Raw genomic sequence first — 26,017 nt, 5'->3', positions numbered from 1 at the left:
AATTTAGGCAGATGGAGACAGGGAGGAGGATATCTGTAGGAGAGATGATAATTGCCTCCTCAACATCCATTACGCCATTTTTCCTTATCAATATTTATATTAACGGAGATGGCAATGTGCGCAGTTAAAAGCCCGTATTTTCTAATCTCCCTGTAAGTAGGTATGGCTTTGTGACTAAGTTTGGCCATTGAGATGTAAGCAGAAGTTGGTGGAATTTCTGGGAGGGCTCCTTATATGGGGGAAACACAACTGGGATGGTACATGTTTGCCTTTTTTCTTCTTCTGACTTTATTCTGGATACAACCATAATGGCTGGAGTTTCAGCAGCCAACCTCATAACCTTAGGAAGGCAAGCCACACACCAGCGATGATGTGGTATGATGACAGAGGAGCCTAAGTCCCTCGTGACAGTGTAGAGTTGCCACAGCAGCACTGAACTGCCTATATCTGGACTTCTTTTACATGAGAGAAAAATCGATTTCTATCTTTTTAAAGCCATTGTTAACTCTCTGTTAATAGCAGCCAATGGCAATTCCTAACTGATGTAGTATCATGGATAAGCAAAATTACATAAGGTAAGGCTTAGAGATGGAAATGAGCATGGTACCTGTGGGCTCACTGAGGGACTGTCTTTCTTGGGTAAGAGAATAATGAGATAGAGCATGAATACAAAGAGGAGTCATGTGGCCGTGCATAAAAGGAATCCGAGTAGGAGACACTCGAGACAGGTAATTAACTAGAACTACTTGAAGAAGAATTGTCAGTTTAGAGATGTAGATGTGGTAATTTCATCTATCATCAAAATTACATCTGTACTCAGTCCCATTTTTCTCTGATTTTTCCCATAGCTATCTCTTCCACATTTCAAACTTTAGGAAAATAAAGAATGAAAGCACAGACTATATGAATCACATGAGGAAATAATACCTGAAAATAGTGTGCAGACAATATTTGCAAATGATGATTTGCAAAAATGACTCTCTACTACCTGTTGGAGACATTGATAAAGCAGAGCACGGAGAGCCACAGAAACTTCAGGGAACCCTTAGAATACTAAGCAGCCAGGACCCATTTCTATCCAGTTCCCTCTCTGCTAGGTCATAGTTTGGAGATGGTCGTGTTCCACTACCTCAGGCTGCAGCTGCTATTGGGCATCTACTGTCCTATAGCTACAGCTCTGGAGGATTTCTGAAAAACACTCTCTTCTCTTGTTCTGTCAAGAACTATGAAAGGGCTGCAATCTGACACTATTAGCAAGCTAATCATTTACTCTGCCATAGCTTCATGGATGCTGGCAAAAGACATAAGACTCCTGGGTCAGAGACAAAGGACTTTATTATGCATGGTACAGCTAGCAGCATAAACGTCCTGTGTGTGTCAGTTCTCCTGGTCCCTTATGTTTCACCAGGGAGATAGGGAGCCCAAGTGGAAGCTGCGCACACACTGGATTTGTGTCACAGCTAAGGAATTCTGAACTTAGAAAACCCAAATCTTTTCTAATGGACTTCAAGCAAACCTGTCCCTTTGACCTGGAGGGAGACATTAACTTTATTACACTAGCAAGTAAACAAACCTGGCCTTTACTCTAGAAGGAGATACAGTCTCTATCCTGCAATGCTGTTGACTACACAAACATCCTTGAAAACATAGTCTGGAAAAAAAGCTGTCAGCGCTTCTGCTTGCAAGGCATGCAGAAACATGAGAGACCCATGGAGAATCACCTCCCAACAGCAACTTCAGATCTCCCAGGAGGTGATGGCTTCTCTTCTTTGACAGGCCCTGTTTCCACTGCTGGGCCTCCTCCTGCCTTGGTGGTCGGTGCCCTTAATTATGTCCACACATTCGGAAAGAGTCCTTTCTTTACCCACTCTCTTCAATTTCTTTTGTTGAGACCCTGTCTCTGAACCTCTCTGCAATTCCACTTCCTCATTTGCCAAATAGGGATAATAATAACTATCTTAGAGGGTATGGCTGAATAAAATCAGATAATGTATGTAAAGATTTTAGCATAACCATGCATTCAATAACTATACTAGCATCATTAATGTTTTTATCACTACTCTCTATCCATATAATATAGAATCATATACCTTCATCCCGGCAATGTTCTTTCCATGCTTTAAAGCAGGCACTTAACCCTACCATTTCAACCTGAATTTTCACTGAGTTACTTTTACATGATTTTAAAAAATCTTCCAGTTTCCTTATTCCAGAGTTTAAATTCTCTTTCAACTCTTTTTCAACAGAAAATAACAGATCATTCCATTGTTGTTGTTCTTTCTGATCTTGTTTGAGAAGTGAACTTTTCTTCTTTCTAGTAACTTTTTCAGATTTAGCATCCTGCTTAATAAGAAAAAGAACACGACATGAAACAAGTGGAAATACTCCAAGATTCCATTTCATTAGTGAGAAAGCATTTTCATGTGTTTACTGTTGATTTTGACCATCATCCTGTTCATGAACTGGCACATTTTCAATGCCTTTTTCTTAAAATTATAGTCTTTGCGCAATGCAGAACTTCAGTATAACAGTATAAACTTCAGTATAGAAGTAAATAGTCTCTCTCTGCAGAAAGTTTTCTAGATTTCTGAGTGATGTAGATTATGAATAAAAGACTAAATGTAATAAAATAGAGAAGGAAAGGCCACTGGGCTCAACTGTAGGGAATCTTCTTCCAGATTTATTTATTCACTAATTTTTTCATCCTTTCTTTCCACAAAGCATTTTGAGCACACTCCTCCCCACCCCCTATCCATCCTTTGCAGATTCATCTTGAAAAACACCAACAGTCTCAAAGTGATCTAAGCAGACATTAGGCAAAGAGGGAGGATAAAATTGCCTATTTAAAAAACAGAAATCCCAATGGGAAATGGAAGAGTCACACACTCTTGGTAGGGTGTTAATTTATCCCACTTCCCCAAAAGGTGGATCTAACACTTAATTCCCATTTTGCCTGAATTGCACTGTGACCAGGGCAATTCCCTCCAATCTCTCCTGGGAGGGACTGGAGCCAGGGCCCAGGCCCTCAGGCCACGTGTCAGGGGCCAGCCTTGCGGCAGGGCTTGGCTGGGCAATGCCCCTGCAGATGGCGGCAGACTGGGGTGACTTCTGGATGCTCTTTTCCCTTCTTCACTTGTGCTTAAAGTAAAGCGTGGACTGAGCCAGCCCTGATGGCCCAGCAGTTAAAATTCCACGTGCTCTGCTTCAGTGGCCCAGTTTCAGTTCCCAGGCACAGAACCACACCGCTGATCCGTCAGTAGCCATGGTGCAGCAGGGGCTCACAGAGAAGAACCAGAAGAACTTAGAACTGTATACAACTATGTCCTGGGCTTTGGGAGGGCAAAAGAAGAAAAAAAAAAAGGAGGAAGATTGGCAACAGATGTTAGCTTACAGCCACTCTTCCCCTGCTAAAAAAAGGGAAAAAAGTAAAGCCCAGACCTCCACCCTGGAGTGCCCAACTGACCACTCTCAGCTGCAAGCAGGTGAGGTCTGCAGGCTGAGGTGGAGCCTCTACAACCAAAAGCAGGTGTGCTAGGAAGGTGGCTGGATGGACCTTTGAAACGGTTCTAGGAGACAGACCTGATAGCAGTGCTAAGAAACCTGGAGTGTACTTAGGGATGACTTTTCAATGTCATCTTGAAAAGCTTTGTGCAGAAACTCTCTTTGACTGACATGCATTCCCTTGGAGTCCTGTCATTTTCAGCCTAATTCGTTAGTTGTGGGTCTGGCAAGGAAAAGAAATTCCATTAAGAATTTCCTGAAATTAGTGGGAAGGGGAAATGTTTTCATATTTGGGGTTTTTCCTCTGAGGCCTTTATGTTGCATTTTCCAAAACGTTTCCACACCTACTCCAATTAGGTAAGGCAGCTGTGATGAATGCCTTTGGTCATTACTTTGGTTCCTGCTCTCTCAAATATTTAGCACTGCTGCCCTCAGGGAAAGAGTTTTACTGAAACCAATGCCTCTGCTTAAATCCCAGCCATGAGGCCAAGAGAGCTGTACTGAAGTCTAATGAAATCCCATTAAAGAATGATCACAAAGTAGTATCTTCACAAGCAAAGTCATAAAATTAACCACTTTTTCAGTTATGAACATAGTTATATTACCTGATCCTTTTCCACATTATCTTTTTCAAACTTTTTTTTTCAAATTACAGGGATTTTATATATGTCCACAAGTAAAGCCCAGGGGAAGGGCAGAAAGAACACTGCCTCAAAGAGGAAGTAAATAGGAACAGAGGAAGCCCACCCAGACAGGAAGAAGACTGATCTTAAAATAATTTATAAACATTTAGGCAGTTTTCAAAATTCAGGCAAAACAACAAAGCTGATGAGTATGTTAGACCTAATTTACCAACTGTACGAAAAAAGATTTTCATTATAATAAACAAATGTTTCTTTTAACCTAAATTCAACATTTCTAAATCCAAGCTCTTAATCCTTTCATGCCTTAGGTTCATTATCAGATAAATCTATCTTTCATTATCAGATGGAGGATAAAATACTAAATTTTGTGTAATTTTCCTAGAATTTCTAATGGCAACTAAGTAAAATAATAATTAATTTGTAAGCAAACATAAGGGAAAAAAACATAGAGAAAACCTCCAAAGAGATGAAGAAACATCAATTTAAGAAAAGCAAACCACTGTAAAAACAAAAATTAGGTAAAATACATAGAATCTACCTGTGATATTTCACTCTTGGCTCCCCAGGAGTCCTCTTTTGGCTGGATAGTTTGAGTTACAATGACTTTTGAAGAGACTGATTCTAATGATTTCCCATAAAACTGCGGATAACTCTGATTCTTTTTCACATTAAAAACAGGTAGGTCTCTAGAATTTTCTGAAATAGAAAGACTTAAAATGTAAAATGTATTTTAAAACATTACTAAATACTGATATAATGTCCTCATTACTTCCCTACACCATCTCACCCACACATTCTTTTTTTTTCATTTTAACTCCAAACAGTAATTTAGTACGATAACCTTTGCTAATGAGGTCAGATTATAACATGCTAACAAAATAATTCCTTATCTTATTTGAAGAAGAGAGAAGATAAAAAGCTCTGCTAAGGTCCCACTCCAAGAGCACTTGGACATCACCTCTGTCATTTGGCAGAAGAAGAGGGGAAGAGGCAGGTAGAGACAGAGTCAAATAATGTATTCATCTAGAACAGAGATCAACACACTAAGACGTGCAAAGTCAAATCCGACCAGCACCTGTTTGGGAATTTGGGATTTGTCTGGTTGCTTTTCTTTTTTTTTTCAAGCTAAGCACATTTTTTACATTTTTTAATTGTTATATTTTAAATGGTTATATAAGTACCTACATCATGGCCTCAATTTTGTCTCTCAACTTGCAACACCCAAAATATTACCTATCTGGCTCTTTAAGCAAAAGTTTGTTGACCTCTGATATAGAATATTCTGACTATTTGCATTCCTGAAAAGGAAAACCACTACTCCAGCCATGACCAAAGGTTCAAGAGCTTATAACTGAGAGAAATTACTACCAATTATCTTTCACCGTGCAGAAATTCAAATGACACAGAAAATTCCAGCAAGGGAGGTTAGATTCATCCTAGACCTAAGAAACACTCTTTAAAAACATAAAAGATATAAATGAGCTGAAGTTATGTTCACTTGTTGTTGTTGTTGTTTTCTTGTATCTATATCTATACGTGACGCAAATCAAACCATTCCAGAGATACATCATGCAGAATCTTGGTAGCCAGTTATATAAGTAGGTTCATATATTTAGACAATTGGCACGTTTACTTTACATGTTTCTATACTCTTCTAAAAGAAGTTTTATTAGTCCTGAGAAAGGTGGAAACAAACATGGGGTTGGAGAAAAACACACTAAAGATCAGAATGAACCAGGAAGAAAAGATCCCCTAATTCATTTTTTAAGGACCTCTTTTTATGGTTTCATGACTCCTCTTTATTGCAGTTTCAGCCCCTCCTCATTATTGAATTTCTGTGGGCAGTTATGTTGGTATTTATCAGCATACAACCAACTAGACAATTGTGTAGTATGAAGAGAGCTGAAATTTCTAGGAAGACTAGGGTTGTATCAGCATATTTACTTCTAGTGATAGATTCCTACAAGTATAAATTATCCTTCCCATTTATAACAGCATCTGATATTTTTAGCAACAATACCACGTATACGTACTTCCTTATAAGATGAATAAATCTCCATTTGAAATAATAGATACATCCGCATGCATACCTACACATGCCCACTAGGCAATATAATGGGATGCTTTCAGATAATATACTTCCTGAAGTGCTTCTCCAATTCTAGATATACTAATTTCATTTAAAATATAATTTTTGTTTGTAATATAATACTTTTTCACTGTTCAATGAAGAGAAGAAAAGGCAATTCATATAAGTTCTATTTTATTGTGGTCACAGAACTCACCATAAAAAAGACACCTGGTCTTGTCGTAGTCATTACTAAGGGGTCTGTGAGCATGCCAGTGCAAAAGTTCATCACGTTCCTTTTGTTTAAGCAGTGAAGTAACAGCTGGAGCATCACTGTAAAAATATATATATAAAATATATATAATTAAATATTATATGTATATAAAAGTTTAGGTCCCTCTAATACAACTTAACATATTCATCCTATAACAATATAGAACATAAATATCAGCCTATAACAATATAGAAATCTTATAACTCCTTTTTCTATTTCTATGCTATGATGTAGGTTATGAAATCTCAGTAGTTTTTAAGACACACAAGAACCCCAAATTTCTACCATTCCTCTAACAGTCCCATCAATATCAACAACTATTTATTAAAGCTTATAGAGCTGGAGTAATTTTATTATAAGTTCAAAACTATATAGATTTTTATAGTAATGTTCAAATTACATTGATACGTTAGATATTATATGCACTCCAACATATATTATAGTCACATTATTATATCTAATTTATTATATCCAGACATCATATGATACATAGACATTCTGATGAGACATTCATTCCACAAGTATTTTAGAGTTTATAGAACTAAATTAGGCACTTTGTTAACTCTATACCTCTTTAGAATAGGCAAATCCTTCATCACATCTCCGACAAATTTATCAATTATAGCAGATGTCATTGGGATAAAACCCACTTTAGGTATCTTTCCCAGGGAGACATCTAAAAACAAACATAAAATTAAATTGGGAGGAAATACACAACTATCCTATAAGAATTTTGAACGTTACTTTCAAAATTGCGCAAACATAATATTTTGCGTGAATTTTATTAATGTTACCAAGTTAGCTCTTCTCAGTGAGATAGTCCTCACACCAAACATTTTGGAGCAAGACACAATATAAAGAAAGAGTACATAGTCATATAGATAGCTAGGTATATTGATGGTTGCAGATAGATTAATTGATAGACAGACAGACATATATGTTTTCCATTTCTAAATGCTTATTCCTATGTCACAGTAAAGAAATAGCAGCACTTGAAAAAATAGTCACACAGAGTTCACCTACACATAGGCCTCCATGAAAATAAAATGACAAAAGAAATAGGAAAAAATTAATCACAGAATACTCTTCACAGTCTCCTTGAATTTTTATTTTCATAGTTCCTATTTATGGCTTATGTGCTGAATATGGTGATAGACTAACAGATTATTTTATCCAATTTTCTTCCTAATTATTGATGAATAAAAATTATTATAGTATTTCTCCTTCCCTATCACTAAATTCGGGACAATATTCTTCTATTGATGCATACAAAATTTGCATTTGCATTTCTCTTGCATCTCTGACATTCCTTTGGGACAATTTCCTTCTTCCTGAATTATATTCTATACACATATCTTTAATGAGTGTGTAATGCTAGTTAATTCAGTTATTGTGTATCCGAAAATATCTGAGTTATCTTCTCTTCTTAAATTATACTTTTTCTGGGTACAATATCCTTCAATGACTGATTGGAATTTTGTCTCATTGCTTAAAAGACACTGCTTCATTATATTCTTGCTTCTGTTGTTGTTTTTTAGAAGTCTGCTAACAGTCTAATTTTTGTTCCTCTCTAGTAACTGTTTTCTCTCTTATTCTTTGGAGGACTTTATTTTTGGTATGTGCAGTTGCACTATGATGTGTCTAGTAGTCTTGAGGGTAGGGGTATGTATCCTATGTGAGATTTGCTGTGCATCCAGAATCCAAGTATTCATGTCTTTCATCAACTCAGGATAGTTTTCAGTCACTATCTTTTGAATATTGCTTACCTAATGTTGTTTCTATCTTCTGTTTCTGAAACTCCAAGTGAACATGTGACTGACTCTAGGCATCCAAAGGCTTAGGGAGATTGGAATGTTAGAACATATTTATTACATAATATCTGCTCACCCTCCCATGATAGTGCAGAGGACACACTTTTACCACAACTGTGAGAAATAAAATTGTGAGAGGAGTCTCAGCATCTTTGAATAGCTGTGGTTACTCTTCTCATAGGCCAGAAGTTGCAATGGAAACTGCTTATCATCAAACTGGGCTCCCTAAATGTAATGGGGATAATTGGATCCAAGGGTAGCAAGGGTCAACTGGCAGCACTCAGTCACCAAAGACAAGCTAGTCATGGGTACCATAATGGACAGTGGAGTCAAAGCAGAATAATCTGATTCACAGAGACCTATGGCATTGGCTCGTTAGTCATGGTGTGTTCCTCAAAAAGAAATAGATGGGCAGTCTCCTAACCTCTAAGTTGATCTGCATGAGTGGAAGAGTTCTAGGCTGAGTGAACAGAAGTCTAATTTGAGTCAGCAAAACAGAGAGCCATCACTCCTCAATCAGTTCCCAGACCTGAGCCACTTTACAGACCCAGACACCCTTGATTGAAGAGGAGGCTGAATCCTCTTGAGGAAGAGCCCTGCTACACTGCCAACACTTATAGTGTTACTCTCTCATAGTCTTCCCCAAAAGAACCTACAGCCATTTACCAAGGTAACTGTGCAAAGAGAAAGAGAAATAATCAGACTTTTCAGGGAATTACTTGACACTGGTTCTGAACTGAAGCTACAAGTAAGATACACAAGGGAGTAGGTGAAATGCCTATGACCCTACTCCTATTACATCACCTTCTCTCTCCCAGACTGATCTATAGCCTCAAGTTAGTTCCCTACATCCAGTTGACTGAGGAACAGAAAAATCAGGCTTAGCTTACAGTTGGTTCTGCACAATGTATAGGCACCACCTGAAAGTGAACAGCTGTAGCACTACAGTTCCTTTCTGAGACATTCCTGAAGGATAGTAGTGAAGGGAAACCCTCCTGGGGGCAAAAATTTGAGCAGTGAAGATATTTTTTACTTTTGCTTGGAAAGAGAAATGGCCAGAAGTATAAACCCATACTGGCTCATGGGCTATGACTGATGGTTTGGCTGGATGGTCAGGGATTTGGAAGGAATGTGATTGATTGGGAAATTTGAGGTCTATGGAAGAGGCATGTAGATAGGCCTTTCTGACTGGGCAAAAAATATTAAGATATTTGTGTCCCACGTGAGTGCTCACCAATGGGTGACCTCAGCAAAGGAGGATTTTAAACATCAAGTGGATAGGGGCTGGCCCCGTGGCCAAGTGGCTAAGTTCACGCGCTCCACTGCAGGCAGCCCAGTGTTTCATTGGTTCGAATCCTGGGCACGGACATGGCACTACTCATCAAACCATGCTGAGGCAGCATCCCACATGCCAAAACTAGAAGGACCCACAACTAAGAATATACAACTATGTACTGGGGGGCTTTGAGGAGAAAAATAAAATCTTAAAAAAATATATCAAGTGGATAGAATGACCCATTCTGTGCATCCCAGTCAACTTCTTTCCCAAGGCACCTCTGTCATTAGCCAATGGGTTTGTTCACAAAGTGGCCACGGTGCCAGAGATGGGGGTTATGCATGAACTCAGCAACATGGACTTCCAGTAACCAAGACCACTTGGCTACAGCCATTGCTGAATGCCCTATCCGCCAAGAGGAGAGACCAACGCATGGTCTCTCGTACGGCACCATTCCCCAGGTGATTGGCTAACTACCTGGTGGCAGGTAGCTGGTTACATTGGACTGTTTCCATCATGGAAGGGGAATTCTCTGTTCTTATTGGAATAGACACTTACTCTGGATAGATATTTACCTGCATGCAATGCTTCTGCCAAAACTATCATCCTTGGGCTTACAGAATGCCTTAGCCACCATCATGGTATTTGACATAGCATTGCTCCTGATCAAGGAACTCACTTTATAGCAAAAGAAGTATGCAATGGGCCCATGCTCATGGGATTCACTGGGCTTACTGTTTTCCCCATCATACTGAAGCAGCTAGTTCAATAGAATGACCAAATGCCCTTTTGAAGACTCGGTTACAGCATCAGCTAGATTGCAATACCTTGCAGAGCTGGGGCAGGCTTCCTCAGTAGGCTGTATAAGTTCTGAATCAGTGTCCAGTACATGGAGCTGATTTAGTTTAAGTAAGAAAGATTATCCCAGAGAATCCAGGTGGACTTGATCTAATCAGTTCAAAGTCCTTAAGAGCAGAACAGAAGTTTCCCTGAAGAGCAAATTTCATGAACTGCAGCTTTAGCTCATGCCTGAAAATTCCAGCCTGCCCTTCATTAAGACCTGCCCTACAGATTTTGGACTTGCTCAGCAAGCCCCTGTCATCATGTAAGCCAATTCCCTGAAATAAATCTCTTAATATATTATACCCTATTGGTTCCATCTCTCTGGTGGAACTCTAACTGGTATACCCTCCAAATGGATCTTAGACTCAATTGAAACACAATCAACATGTCAGCAGATTATTGTAGAAATTAACAAGCCAATTCTAAAATTTAAATAGAAATGCAAAAGACCCAGAATAAACTAAAGAATCTTCAAAAGGACAAAGTTGGAAGACTTATACTATCAAAATCAAAGATTCTTACAAAGCTACAATAATTAAGAATGTTTTCACGTTGATTCAAATAAACAAGGATAAACAAGGCTCAAAGATAGACCAATGAAATAGAATAGACAGTGCAGAAATAACCCCTTCCTCATGCCATACACAAAAATAATTTCAAGATGAATCATAGTCTTAAATGTGAAATACTAATGACTTACATTATTTTAAATGGGCAAAAGACTCAAGCAGGCACTTCTCAAAAGAAGATATCCAAACGACCAGTGGTATAGGAAAAGTCCCTCAATCTCATTGCTTATCAAGGAAATGCAAATTAAAGTCACAAGGAGCTACCCACCCATCAGAATGGCCAAAATTAAAAAGATTGACGGTAACAAGTGTTCACAAGACTGCCCCAATGCCCACATTGATGGTAGGAGTTTAAATTGGTACAACCACCTTAGAAAATGTTTTGACAATAGTAGTAGCTCCTAAAGCTGCACTTCTTTGTATATACCCAAAATAAATGCATTTATCTACCTAAAGTTATGTAGAAGAATATTCAAAACAATTTTACTCATAAAAGCCAATAACTAGGAAATGCTCAAAGAGGATAAAGTGTGATATATTCATACAAGGAGATACTTCACAACAATAATAACTTTTTTGACATATGTTAAACACAACAATGGGCATGAATCTCTCATACATTATATTGAGAGAAAAAAACAGATAAAAAGGGTATAGAATACATGATTCCATTCAAATGAAGTTCCAAACAGACAAAGCTAAGCAATAGCATTAACAACAAAATAGGGTTTACTATAAAGAGGTCAGGGAGGGAGACAGGATGGACTGCAAAGTGGCATTAGAAAACTTTCTCTTGGGGCTGGCCCCGTGGCCGAGTGGTTAAATCCACGTGCTCCACTTTGGTGGCCCAGGGTTCGGATCCTGGATGCGGACATGCCACCACTCATTAGGCCGTGTTGAGGTGGCATCCCACATGCCACAACTAGAAGGACTCGCAACTAAAATAAACAACTATGTACTGGGGGGATTTGGGGAGAAAAAAGCAGGGGGAAAAAAAAAGAAAACTTTCTCATGAGGTTTTGGAAACGTTCTATATCTTGATCTCGGTGGTTATCACACAGATGTCTATACGTGTAAAATCTCATCAGGCTTTACTCCTCATATTGGCTTGCTTTAAGCACACTATTGGCTCTATTTTATACCTCAGTTAGGAAGTAAACAAAAATGCATAGTGAAAGAAAATTATTTATCCTTGTAAGAATCAAATTAATCAGGCTTCTTAAAATTTTGAGGAATAAAGATGCTTTGATTCCAGTTTAATCTGGTGATTTATTACCTTGGATTGGTAATAGCTTCTTTCCAAGAAAAGGCCTTGCTGTTGTTCTCAGAGGAAAAGGCTTTCCAACATCAAATTCTTTTACCAGGTGTGACACAAAATTCCACAGATGTGTGTAATCTCTCTTAATGGAATCTCCCAAATTCAAATGTAGCTCTGCATAATAATTAACATATTAAAGTATTAAAAGTCATACACATGCACACACACAAACCCCTTTTTTTGACTAAATTCACAGAATTCTAAAAAGATTATCAAATAGTGAATGAAACTTAGAGTGAGTACAACAGTACACCAGCATGGAAATTAGCAATGACACTATGGCAGTGGTTTTTTAAAATCATTTTGTCTTTAAATTTAGTAGTGGTCTGTAACAATTACATGCTTGTTCCTTACTAAATAATGCTAATGATGAATATAAAATTATTTCCTAAAATAATGAACAAAATGCCATATATAAGCTGGCAATTTTTAAAACTAAGTAATAAAAAAACAGTTTTCTTGACAGTTTGCAGAATACATAGAGGATGAAAACTTTTGAAAAACTAGTAATGGTTGCTAAATTTTATGCAAAAATCAGTTTATTCCAATGCTTGCCACTATGGGAATTAAATCTCAGAGTTCAAAAAAACTTCAGTAATGTTCACTTAGGAAAAATATGTTCAAAATGTTTCACTATTCTTTGAATATATAAAACCACAAAAGATAATTTATTCTAAGGAAATAATTCAAAGAAAAACAAAACTTACATGTACCAAGATATTTAATGCAGCTTTGTTTTTAGGAAAAATGCAATGAATCCTTAAATGTCCAAAAATAGTGATGGGATTACATTAATTGAAGTAAGCATTACAAAAAGTCATCCAGCCATTTAAATGAAAAATACATCAATATTATACTATAACATCAAATTCAATTTTTTGAATAATACTGAGTGAAGAAAAGGCAGGAAATGTAATAAGCATGTACATGTACAAACAAAAGTTTGCAAGAAACAAAAATGTTGCTGTGGTTTGTATTGGAAAACTTGGAAGGGTTTTAAATAATTTCCGTTTACCTCTTATTAATGATATAATGTTAATATATATTAAGGTACTACCTTGAGTATTTTCAGTTTCATAGTAAAAGGCAATATTCTTTAACAAATGCTCATCACACAAGTCAGAAAGATGATTTAAATTAAGATTCCAACCTTCAAAAAGGTTTAAATTTCTTAGAATGAAATAGTCACACCACTTTTTCTGAAAATTGAAAATAAAACATTATTAGCAATATAAAGATTAAAAATGAACTGAAACCAACTCCAAGAAAAAAGTTACCTACACTGTACTTTATAACCTTCCACTTATTGCTGAATATTCCACTTTTGCACCCCACCACTCTACCAAAACAGCTCATAGTAAAAACAATCACCTTTGACTTTCATGTTATTAAAATCACTGAATTTTCTGTCCTCAACATCCTCATATCATCTGCAGAATTTGATACCATAAACCACTTCTTTTTTTAAATACCTGATTCATCTGACCTCTAAGATAATTCACTTCTCCTAGTTTTTCTACTTAGCAGCTCCTTTTCAGTATCTTTTTCTAGTTCTTACACTTCCACCTGACCACTATACTCTGGAATATCTCAGGACTCTGAACCGAAACCTTTTCTCTTTTTACTCTGGTCTTTCCCTAGAAAAATGCTGAACTGGCATGGCATCCAGTATTATCCATGGACTAATGAGTCGCTAATCTGTTTCCAGCCCCAAACACAACTAAACTACCCAACAGATACCTCCTTTTGGAAGTCTCATTGCCACTGTCTCAAACTCACTATTTAGCAAATTCATTATTTTCCTCCCCAAAATGTTCTTTTTCCAATGGCAGCATTCGAAGTTGGTCAAGCTAGAAATCTGGAAATTATCTTTGACTCTTCCTTCTCCCTTATGCCTCGTAATCAATTACTTAACCTTGTCAGTTTGTTCCACAGCCCAAATAACTCTTGCATTCTCCACTTCTATTTATGCTTAGTGCTACCAACTTTCCCCATGTTACCCTCATCAATTACTTGTGCAATCACTGAAGTGGTTTCCTTGTCTCTACTCAGATGTCTATGATGCCCTTTACACACTATAGCCAAAAGAACTTTTAAGCAAAAATTCAATTACAGCTTGAAACCCTCCAATAATTTCTCATTATGCTTATCATTTCCTAAATCCTCGACAGAGCCAAAGAGTACTAAATGATTTTCCTTCTACCTAGCTCTTCAGCTTCACCTTCTTTTCTCCTACCTAGTCACCCTGAACATACCTCAGATCCTCTAGCCAACCAATCCTCATCCTTCAAGTCTTGGGCTGCTTCACCTCTCTTCACTTCTTCAAAGAAGTCATCATATCCAGCTAGGTAAGCCTTTTCATCATTAGTTTCTAAAGTATCCTTTAATTCTCTCTTTATATCCATTAGCACATTTTTAATCCTTTTACTGGTTATTATAACTATTCAATACCTGAATTCCCTGCAAACTGAGGCTTCACGGAAGAAGAGTGGGGAAACGTGTTTGTATAGTGAACATGTGCTGATCAAACATGTGTGAACGGGCTGCCTGGCAAACTGGTTTTAAAATGCCTTTGACAACAATTTGACAATATGAATCAAGAGCCTCAAATTTTCAACACGTTTTTGATCAATAATCCCATTTACTATTTCAGGAAATCTAATCTAAATATTTTACCCCAAATTAAAAGGAAAACCTTAAACATAAAAACTCTCAAGACCAGCAGCATTTTTAACATACAACCTGAAAATTATCCTAACGCCCCATTATAGGGGAGTGCTTATATAAACTACAATAGAGTCACTCAAATAATGTTTAATAGCCACAAAAATTGTGCCAACCAGGACTGTGGAAAAAATCAAAATACCTTTAAAAGAAAATAATACATAGTATATATACTATGGTTGCAGCCATAAAGGAAATAATCACAAAAAATCTATGCCCTAAAAGAAAAGAATAGAAAAAAAAATACTAACAGTATTTTAGTTAACAGCATTGCTCTGAGCAGTGGACTAGGAGTACACGTTATCTATTTTTTTCAATTTTCAACTTTTCTTTAATATACAGTACTTTTATAACAAACAGAAAAAATAAATTCATAAGTTGGTTCCCAGCTCTTCTAAAGAACAGCACACAATCTCAACCAATTTCCTGTGGTTGATAACACAAAAACATGATCTCATCAGAGGAAGGAACAAAAAAGAGGAGGGCTTTCACGCTTCCTTCGAACAGACATATTGTGAAGAAACGGAAGTTGTTGAAACTAAGACCTGATTGATTTATCCGGCATTATTCCAATATAAATCTATTTTTAAAGGTGATCATGATCTTTATCTCTTGTACCAAAACAAAAAATAAACTAATATAAAGTACGGTTACCATTTTTAAGAAGGTACAGACGTTCTCAATCCAAGGAGAGATGATGACTCGAGAACAAGCTCTCTGAGAAAGAGGTAAGTGGAGCTGAAAAGCCATGCAGAGACAATGCAGTCTGCACAAATCTTCTGCCTCCCGCAGCGGTAGGTAATTACTGCTCACCTGCATAAAATAAGCAAGGTGAGCCAGGCAACAGCACGCTATGGAAAGAGCACACAAATAGGCAGCATCACAAAGTGGGCAGCCATGTTTGCTTGAGGAGGAGTTGCATATCCTCCAATTGCTCAGACTACATTTTTAAGAAAGTCCTGTTCTTCATACATAAACTGCATCTATACAAAAGTGGGGTAAGAAAGAGGGAAAACTCCTGCCTTAGCAGCTCACATAAAACATGTCTTAGGATTTTTAGTTAAGTTAAACTTTAAACGAGTTGACAACAAAGGATGTCACTGACCCAGAGGCCTGTGCATTTATGGAGCCCCACACAAAATGCTCTACCATTTAGAGCATTCACGGTTACCTCAACAAAACCACAGTATGTTCACGGTGAGAAATCCAGGATGAAGACATCCGAAAAGCACGTTAAATGTAAATGGAGGAAGGAAATGGTCATGTTTAACCTCCTGTGGTAGATACTTCAAAATTATTTTCAAATATATGAAAGGTTAAGGAACTTAAATAAAAATATATCTCCAAGGGCAAAATTGGAAATAATAAATAGAAGTTACAGAGATTGATTTTCGCTGATGTATTTGTATATATATTTATTTTCTCTGATATATATTTTGCTTGATATATTCATTTTTTAAAATTAGAACCATTAAAAAAATCATGTGCTGTCATATGAAAAGTTTTCTCCAAAGGCATTTAAGCAAATATTGCAGGAGAATTAAATGAGGTAGTGGGCCTTATCCATCTCTGAAACTGTGTGAGAAAGAGGGATAATCAAATTTAAGCTTACACAAGAAATCAAGTTTTATTCCCAGAATCCTGGGTTCTATGTTATTTACACTTGCATCATGCAACTCACAGCATATCTTCAGCATATTATAAAGTCAAAATATTAAGATAATCATAATATTTAAATATGCTCTTAAAAATCAGAGAATCATGCAGAATATTTTAGAGTTCCCTTAGAACTTAAAGGTTTGAAGTTCTGCATTTTTGAGAGTTAATCTTCAAGTTTTTAGAAAACTAAACTATTCAAAGAGAGAATTTTAAAGGCACCTACATAGCTAAAATCTAATACATTATATGCTAATTAAAAATACTGTGGTGCTGTGTCTCTAACTTAAAAGACTATTGCATAATAATTCAGAATCTTGGCTCTGGAAATGGGAATGGCTCCAAATTTAGACTTGCCATTTATTACTTCATTAAAGTCTTTCATTAAAGTCAAGACATTTTAAGAGCCAGTTCTCTAACATGTAAAAATCAGGAGAAGTAACAATATAGTTTCTCATAGGGTTTTTGTGAAAACTGAATGAGATCATCTCTGTACTAGAGCTAGAATGTGTTTAACACATGGTAAGCCCTTAATAAGTGTTACCTATTATTAGCTATGTCTACATAATATCCCAGCTCTGTTATCTGAAAGCAGTCAGTTAGCACCTTTAGACCTTGAATAAATATTAGCTGATTCAATGAATAAATATGCACTTTCAGGGGCCGGCCCCATGGCCTAGTGGTTAAGTTCTCGTGCTCCGCTTCAGCGGCCCAGGGTTTCGCCAGTTTGGATCCTGGGCGTGGACATGGCGCCGCTCATTAGGCCACATTGAGGCAGTGTCCCACATGCCACAACTACAAGGACCCACAACTGAAATATACAACTATGTACTGGGGGGACTTGGGGAGAAAAAGAAGAAGCAAAAAAAAAAAGAAGAGTGGCAACAGTTGTTAGCTCAGTTGCCAATCTTAAAAAAAAAATATGCATTTTCAGTCAACTAAATAAAAAACTGCATCTCAATCAAATCTAAACAAAGGAAACAATCAAAAAGGAGAACGCACAAAAAACTCGCTGCAGTTTTCCTGTTCTCCACTCTCCATGGTACTCCCAGCTTTTTGTACGTTTGATTTCTTTTCCTCGAGAAATTAGAAGAATGGTGCTGCCATTTATTGGGATGGGGAAGACCAAGGAAGGACCAGGTTTGAGGAGTTTGGTTCCAGACATCTTAAATTTGAGATGTTTACTACACATCAAATGGAAATGTTGAGCGGGTGAATTGGATATACGTCTGGAGTTCTTCTAGCAATCTCAAAAAGACATTAAAATTGTCTTCCAAGCTATGCATTATCAACTGGGTAAATACTGTGTCTATTTCTTCTCTCTACCCAAACTGCATAACATCTTACCATACACAAAGTTCATACTTAGTGACAACCCGCTGTCATTGACAGATTTTTAAAATTGGCAATCCCCTCCCATAGAATACTAACTCCTTGAGCCCTGTGAAGTCACCATTTTGTTTTTTAGAATGGAGTTTTTTGTAACCTGGAATACACCAATATCCAGACTGAGACAGCATGCAAAATTGTCTGTGTCTGTGTCTGTGTGTATGTGTGTGCACACGCAAGTAGCGATGCTATTTAATAGAGGGAAAATCCATGTTTATCAACAGATTCTTAAAGGGCCCTATGAGCCAAAAATAATTTTTAAAATTCAGGATCTCTCCACCCTGGGTGACACTAAAACACAATAGCAGAAATGCTCTTTTAAGAAGGCAGTTAAATATAGTGGAACCATCACAAGGCCAACCATCGGTAAAAACCCAAGCTGCCTTTTACCATGTGACATTAGGTGTGTTGTTAATGTCTCAGCGTCGCAGCATCCTGAATAGGCAGAAGAAGGTAATAATACCTACACCAAAAAGTACAGAAAGAGCCTGAAATACAAGTTCATAGTGGGTTTTCCACCAAAATTTGTCTCCTTTCTTCCTCTTCCTCACATTCTCTAATGAGAAGAATTAGGCTGGATAAGTTCTAAGTGAAACATCAGAGAATACTTTCTGAACATCATTTTCTAATAAAAACATAAAATTATATAACGATGTTTTCTTATAAAGATTCTAAGTTTTCCCTCTTTTAGTACTTAATACATATAAATTAGTGAGAGGGAGGAGCTAAATTCCAAACGAAGAAAATGGTAGGAGAAGCCAAAAGTATTTCAAGAGTAGAGAACACTGGCATGGCCCCATGAAATTATACCAGTCACACCTGATGAGTGATAGTTTCCCGACCAGAGGCTGTGTTCTCTTTATTTCCTAAAAAACGATGGTACATTCTCAAGGCTAAGGAACATGAAGTAACACAGACAACACGCCTGATGTCCAATGCTTCTAGCCACAGCTGCTGAAGCAGAGATATAGTCTGACATGCCTGTTAAAAGAGAAAAATTTTTCAATTGTCAAATGATTTAGAAAGATATTTTTACTCAAAAATGTTCCTAATAGAGGAAAACATAAAGAAAAGAATTGTATAATCTAACCACATAGAACCCAAGCAGTGGAATTATGGCCATTCCATACTAACTTTTCTTTCTTTTCCAAATTTTCTTATGCAAATCATCTTTTTCCATTTGAGGATCCAGAAAAAACAAAAGTTGCTTTTAGACAGCAATCTATCATGATAAACAGTATTATAAAGCATTGTTTGAGGAGGTATTGAGGAAATTAGATTTAAGGTATAACTAAGTTCTCATTTTGACTTTTTATATGGCAAATAATATCTTAGGGCCCTCGTCAATTAGAAAAGTACACAATAAAGAACAAATCATTGTTGCAGTAATTGCTACAAATTTCATTTTGCCAGAATCTGTCTTAAAATTCAGTTCCCAGAAATGAAGATTAAATTGTATATGCCATCTGATCAATTCGAGGTACCTTAAGAGCGTGAATTCTGAGATTCAGATAGTATGTGTGTATTAAGGAAGTATAAGGTATCCTTTAGTCTGGACTACTCAAAATTGTTTCTCATTTATCAAATTCCAGTAAACATTTACTTAAAAAACAAACATTTCAGTACCTCTTCCATCATAACTTTCCATCTTAAACGTCTAAAGTGAGATGCTAACGCTAAAATCTTCCTTTCTTCCAAGTGTTGCATGAGGCTTTCATACGCACTTTGAATCACTGTTTCATTCTGCAAAAGACAAAATCACATAATCTTAAATGAAATATCTTTCTCAGCTACAAAAAAATGAGATATTTGAGTTCTATATGGTTACAACGTACACTAACTAAAATCACTCTCATGTGTCTTTAAGACAATTTTGCTTAACCTCTGGTAAACATGCATGTGTCTTCTTTACCAAATGAATTTTTATTTAAGAATATAATGGGTTGTTTTAGTACTATGAAGTTTTTAAAAGTACAGAAAATAGTATGACTTCCATCCATGTACCCATCACCAGCCTCAACAATTATCAACATATAATGCAATTTCAATGTTCATTCAGAGACCGATTTAACCAGTCCAAAGAATGATGAGTAAAACAACTTTTTTAAGGAAGCCACTATAATCAATGAATTAGGAAATAACTTTACAGAAAATAAAATCCTCAATTAAAAAAAAAAGTTATTCTTAATAAGAGACCAAATAGGGTACTATTACTACATTTTTAAGAGTCAGAGTCTGGTATTTCTCAGACAAAATAGAGAAGAACTTATAGCAGTACCTTCTCCCAACATTAAAATAAATTCTAAGTCCTAAAAAAAAACCTGGGAAAGATTTTAATGATAGAAATGAAACTAAAGCAAATAACTAATCTAAAAGCATGACAACCATCTGCATGTCTCCGACTAACATGAAGGGTGTTTCTCAAAACAGGATGAATTTTTTTTTTCAATTTTTTTTTTTTTTTTGAGGAAGATTAGCCCCGAGTTAAAATCTGTTGCCAATCCTCCTCTTTTTGCTGAGGAAGACTGGCCCTGAGCTAACATCCGTGCCCACCTTCCTCTACTTTATATGTGGGACGTCTGCCACAGCACAGTTTGCCAAGCGGTGCCATGTCTGCACCCAGGATCCAAACCTGCAAACCCAGGGCCACCAAAGCAGAATGTGCACACTTAATGGCTGTGCCACAACGCCGGCCCCAGAACACAATGAATTTTAATTGATTTTTATTAGCATACTTCACATTTAGAAAGTGATTTTTCAAGCTCAAACAGAAAACAGTGTGGAGTGACAATTCCAAAAGGGCAGGAATTTGCTACAATTAAAAAATAGGAATTAGATTGAAAGATAATTTTTGATAAAATATTAAATGACTTCTATATCAGAATTCATTTTAAAATGTTAAAGTTAAAAGAAAACTAGGTTCACTCATAAGATCATTAATGCATTTTTAACTCCCAAGTTTTATACAGTAATTGCTATATAAACCTACATTGGATATACCAAAATAATGAGCATATCATGGATATGAAATTCTAACATGCTTTGAAAATTCTACAGACTTGATGACAATGTTAAGAAATGAAATCACCTCATTACTTTCTTCTTCAACCTTTCTCATATCTCATTAAAGGCCCTCCATGTTAGCCACCATTTCAATGCCTATCTTAAACACATGAACCTCTAAACAGATGGGCCTACAGTTAAATGCAGTGCTAGTTTTCTTCTTTCTGGGAGACAGGATACTTCTGTGGTTAAATACACAGAGGCTGGAGTCATATTTCTTGGCTGAAATCCACTGCCAATCTTTCATTAGGCACTTAACTTGAGCAAATTATTTCAATACTGCAAGTATTCTTTCACAGATGAGACGATAATGCCATAAATAAATATGAACGGATGTAATAATATCATATCTCATAAGATTACTCTGAGAACTAAAAGAGATAATTCATGGAAAGGAACTAGCATAAGTGATTAACAAATGTCTGTCATTATTGTTGTTATATTACTAAGTGTATTACTTATTCTGAGCCTAACTATGGTAAGTTCCGTAAAAAGATGGAAAGAGTATTGAGTTAAGTCATTTTGAGAGTTAAAATTAAAAATCAGGACAAAACAATGAGAATTATTAATGTAAATTACCTCCTTAGAAAACTTTTTGTTTCTGTCTGTGCTTTGCATAATATATGCATGAAATCTGAGAATATCACATTCTTGCCCTGATGAAAGCACAACATTGACTCCCATTGCCCAAGACTGTATGATTAAGAAGTTAAAAAAGGACGTTTGTCCATCATTCAGGCCTTCCTCTGAAACTACCAGAAAATATGGATAATGTTCTTCCAAGAATAATTTCCAGTCTAGTGATGAGCATCCAGAAAACTCTGTTAGAACATCAATGTTGGTATTGTGTTGAAGATGGAGAATTAAAGTAGTTCTCAATGAAAGAAGTTCAGGAAAATCAAAATATGCACATTCAGCTTCCTGTGGTGAGGAAAAAAAGCACATTATTCTTCATTTAGTGGTTGTTAATTTTGTTAAAGAACAAAGGGATACAGTATCAAACCCAGCATAGCCCAATTGTTTTGCTCTGAATTCTAGTCAAGGACAAGGTCCTTAATCCTTGACTATCATTTCATAGGTCTATGCCATAGGTCAAAATTTGGATTTAAACAGATTCGTCTTCTATATTTAAGCAGGCAAACACTACTTAGAGTACCTATCAATTTCATTTCTCACCTTCCAATTCGTTATTTTCCAAGTTCAAAGGGATTTAAAGTTGCAAGAGAATGGATATACTTTATCTGAATTAGGAAGCTAATGTGGATCACTATTGGTAGATAAAATGTAACGTTTCAAGTAACGTGTCTCCAAGTCTTTAATCAGCATCAAAATTTCTATTTTTCAGTGAAGTGGTCTAGATTGTCAATTACAGAAGACTCCTGACTTTCTTGTATACATCAGTTAGAACACTGCTTATACCTTTAATAACGTTAAAACATACCAATCAAAAAAAAAAAAAAACCCTACAAATAAAGATCGAACAGATGTGCACCAGATTTCTTACAAGTAAAACAACAATGGCTTCTGGGGAACAGGATGGGGAAACTCCGTATTTGGATTGCGATTTCTTAAAATTGGAATCCATTCAAATTGTAATTTTTAAAAGTCAGATTTTAATTAAAATTTTAATTTTTCTAAGTCAGATATATTACCTTGTTGGGAATGTTTACCATAAAGCAAATAACAAGAAGCACAGTGCCTCTGTTGAGGTTGCCATTCTACTGGGCTCTAAGTAAAATCCCTGCTTAGTTTTGAAGTCTGAAGTGCTTCCTCAAATTTCAGGATGGGAATCTAGAGAGTAAAAAGACTATTGATAAAATTTCCCATCCTTCCTCATGTTCCTAGCTGTCCTTAAAATAAACATCCATCATTGCAAATAAAAATAAATTTTAGCTATCAACTACTTTGACTTAATGACATTTCCAGGACAATATACCTAAGAACATTAGAATATATATTCTTTTCAAAAACACATGGTACATTCATCAAAATAGACCATATATTGGACCACAAAACAAGTCCCAATATTCTCAAATAACTGAAATTAACAGAAATATTTTTTCTGACCACAATGGAATTATATTAGATAGCAATAACAATAACATACTAGAAGAAAACAAGTATTTAGAAATTGAAATAACACACTTCTAACAAATCCACTGTCAAAGAAGAATCACAAGAAGTATTAGAAAATATTTCTAATTAAATTGTAAAGAAAAAACCATTAGATGCAAATTTGTGGTGTGCAGCTAAAGCAATGCCTGGAAGGAAATTTTAAATGTTCATAGTAGAAAAAAATAAAGGTTTTGACTTAAGGTTCCAATTTAAGAAGCTAGGGGGGGAAAGAGAGTTAAAAAAAAAAATCTCCAAGAGAAAGAAATAATAAAGATGAGTAGAAATAAATAAAAATTTTTTTAAAAAGGCAAGCAATGGAGAAAACAACAAAGCCAAAACTGAGTCTTTGCAAATATCAACAAAATTGATAAACTTCTAAGTAGATGAATCAAGAAGATAAGACAGAAGACACAAATTAGCAATATAAAGAATGAAAAACAGGATATCACCAAAAGTCTTCAAACATTAAAAGGAAAATAGAAGAATATTGTAAACAACTTTACGCCAACATGTTAGACAACTCAGATAAGATGAACAAATTCCTTGACGTATACCGTTAACAAAACTGACACAAGGTAAAACAAAAATTTTAAATGGCCCTATATCTATTAAAGAAATTGAGTTTGTTATCAGAAATCTTCACACAAAGAAAATTCCAGACCCAGATAGTTTCACAGGAAATTTTATCAAATCTCATCAAATTCTTCTAAGGAATAAATACCAATCTTAGAAAGACTCTTTCAGAAAATACAGGAGGAGGAAAGATTTCCCAACACATTTTATTAGGCCAGCATCACACTGATACCAAAACTTAACAAAAACATTATTAAAAAAACAAAATTACAGACTGATGTCCCCCAGGAATATATGTACCAAAAAACCAACAAAATATTAGGAAATCAAATGCAGCCATGTATTAAAAAAACATATGACCACGTAGGATTTTCCTAGGAATAAAAGGTTGAATTAACACTCAAAAAACAGTCAATGTAACCACCAAATTAAGAAAATAAAGGAGAAAAAGCAACAATAACTTCAATATATGTAGAAATAGCATTTTAAAAAATTTAACAAGTGTTTATGATAAAAACTCTCAGAAAACTAGCAATAGAAGGGAATTACCTCAATCTAAAAAAGGGTATCTACAAAAAGACTACAGTTAACACAATACATAATGGTGAAATAATGAACACTTTCCCTTTAATATCAAGAACAAAGTACAAATGCCCACTCATTCTACTTCAACTTTTACTGGAGGTACCAGACAGTACAATAAGGCAAAAAAAAAGAAATAAAGATAAAAAATTGAAAAAGAAGAAATAAAAATATATTTGTTTACTGAAGATGTGGGAAATCATACGGAACATACAAAGGAGTGAATAAAATTAGTAAGTTCTTGTAGCAATACTGAGGGATACTGAATCAATATATAAAAATCAATTATATTTCTATATACTAACAGCAAAAAAATTGAAAATTATTTTTAAAAATTCAATTTATAACAACATAAAAACATGAAATATTTATAAATATATTTAACAAATGACGTGAAAGACCCTCATGCTAAAAACCACAAAATATTAATGAGAGAAATTAGAGAAGATCTAAATAAATGGAGATATATACCATGTTCAGAAATTGAAAGACTCTATAATGACCTACAGACTATATGAATATAAATTATAATCCCATCAAGCTTTTTTTAAAATAGAAATCAGCAAGCTGATTCTGAAATTCATATGGAAGTACATAAAATCTAGAATAGTCAAAACTGAACAAAAAAGAACAGAATTGATTTCAAGACTTACTATAAAGATACAATGATTAGGACATTGTGGTATTGGTAAAAAATAATGTTAAATTCTTTGATGAAATAGAATGAAGAGCCCAGAAATGGACTCACAAAGATACAGTCATTTGATTTTTGACAAAATAACAAAGCAATCCACTGAAGGAAGAAATATCTTCTCAACAACTGATGCCAGAATAACTGAACCTCAATCTCTAACTCAACCACACACCAAAAAAATTAACTCAAAATTATATCATAGAACCAAATGCAAAAACTAAAACTTTACATTTTTGAACTAAATATAAGATAATATCTTTATGATTAAGAGGTAGGCCATGATCTTTTAAGCAGGATGCAGGAACAATAATTATTACAGAACAATAAGTTAGATTTCATCAAAATAAATAAGTCTTTTCACCCAAAGATAACATTAAGAAAATGAGGTGGCAATCCACAGACTAAGAGAACATATTTGCAACAATATACGTGACAAGGGCTTGGATCCAGAAAATATTAAGAACTCCTACAACTCAATAATAAAACTATAAGGAATTCGATTAAAAATGGTCAAAAGATTTGAGCAAACATTTCACAAGTGAAGATATACAGATGGACAATAAACACTTGAAAAAGGGCCAACATCATTAACTATAAGGTAAATGCAAACTAAAACTACAATGACATTACACACCCAACCAGAATGCCTAGACTAACTAAATACAAAGGTTTGCAAGTAGAACAAGCACCAGAACTCTCGCTCGTTGGATGGAGCGTACAGTAGCACAGCCACTTTGGGAAAAGTTTTGACAGTTGTTTTTTAAATAAAACTAAACATATAACTGCTTTATGACATAACAATTTCAAACGTAGATATATGCACAAGGAAAATAAAAACTCATGCCCAAAGATTTGCAAGTAAATATGCTTAGTAGTTTTATTCCTAATAGGCAAAATATGGAAAGAATCCAAGTGTC

At 35.6% G+C, this 26,017-nt stretch overlaps 1 protein-coding gene across 17 annotated transcripts in view; it reads right to left on the bottom strand.

The window, feature by feature from the left end:
* Nucleotides 1–26,017, bottom strand: part of DDX60L (DExD/H-box 60 like) — a 92,591-nt gene that overhangs the window by 48,907 nt on the left and 17,667 nt on the right. For 10 of the 17 annotated variants that reach the window (XR_011436690.1, XR_011436691.1, XR_011436692.1 and 7 more), the window contains exons 7-16: nucleotides 21,716–22,057; nucleotides 19,700–19,816; nucleotides 18,893–19,054; nucleotides 15,683–15,841; nucleotides 13,362–13,503; nucleotides 12,263–12,418; nucleotides 7,058–7,163; nucleotides 6,431–6,546; nucleotides 4,684–4,841; nucleotides 2,091–2,343 (exon numbers count right to left, since the gene is read on the bottom strand). Coding sequence is in view for 13 of the 17 variants with exons in the window: in XM_014737783.3 (XP_014593269.3) it covers nucleotides 2,091–2,343; nucleotides 4,684–4,841; nucleotides 6,431–6,546; nucleotides 7,058–7,163; nucleotides 12,263–12,418; nucleotides 13,362–13,503; nucleotides 15,683–15,841; nucleotides 18,893–19,054; nucleotides 19,700–19,816; nucleotides 21,716–22,057 (1,711 nt within the window). In the remaining 4 variants the exon portion in view is untranslated. Of the gene's footprint in view, nucleotides 1–2,090; nucleotides 2,344–4,683; nucleotides 4,842–6,430; nucleotides 6,547–7,057; nucleotides 7,164–12,262; nucleotides 12,419–13,361; nucleotides 13,504–15,682; nucleotides 15,880–18,892; nucleotides 19,055–19,699; nucleotides 19,817–21,715; nucleotides 22,058–26,017 lie in introns of all 17 variants that reach the window. The other 7 variants (XM_023636328.2, XM_070261387.1, XM_070261385.1 and 4 more) reach the window with 3 other exon arrangements.

The sequence above is a fragment of the Equus caballus genome, chromosome 2 (assembly GCF_041296265.1).
Source record: "Equus caballus isolate H_3958 breed thoroughbred chromosome 2, TB-T2T, whole genome shotgun sequence".
In the NCBI taxonomy this organism is placed as follows: domain Eukaryota; kingdom Metazoa; phylum Chordata; class Mammalia; order Perissodactyla; family Equidae; genus Equus; species Equus caballus.
Note: the sequence above shows the minus strand (reverse complement) of the source record. Positions and strands in the feature narration are given on the sequence as shown.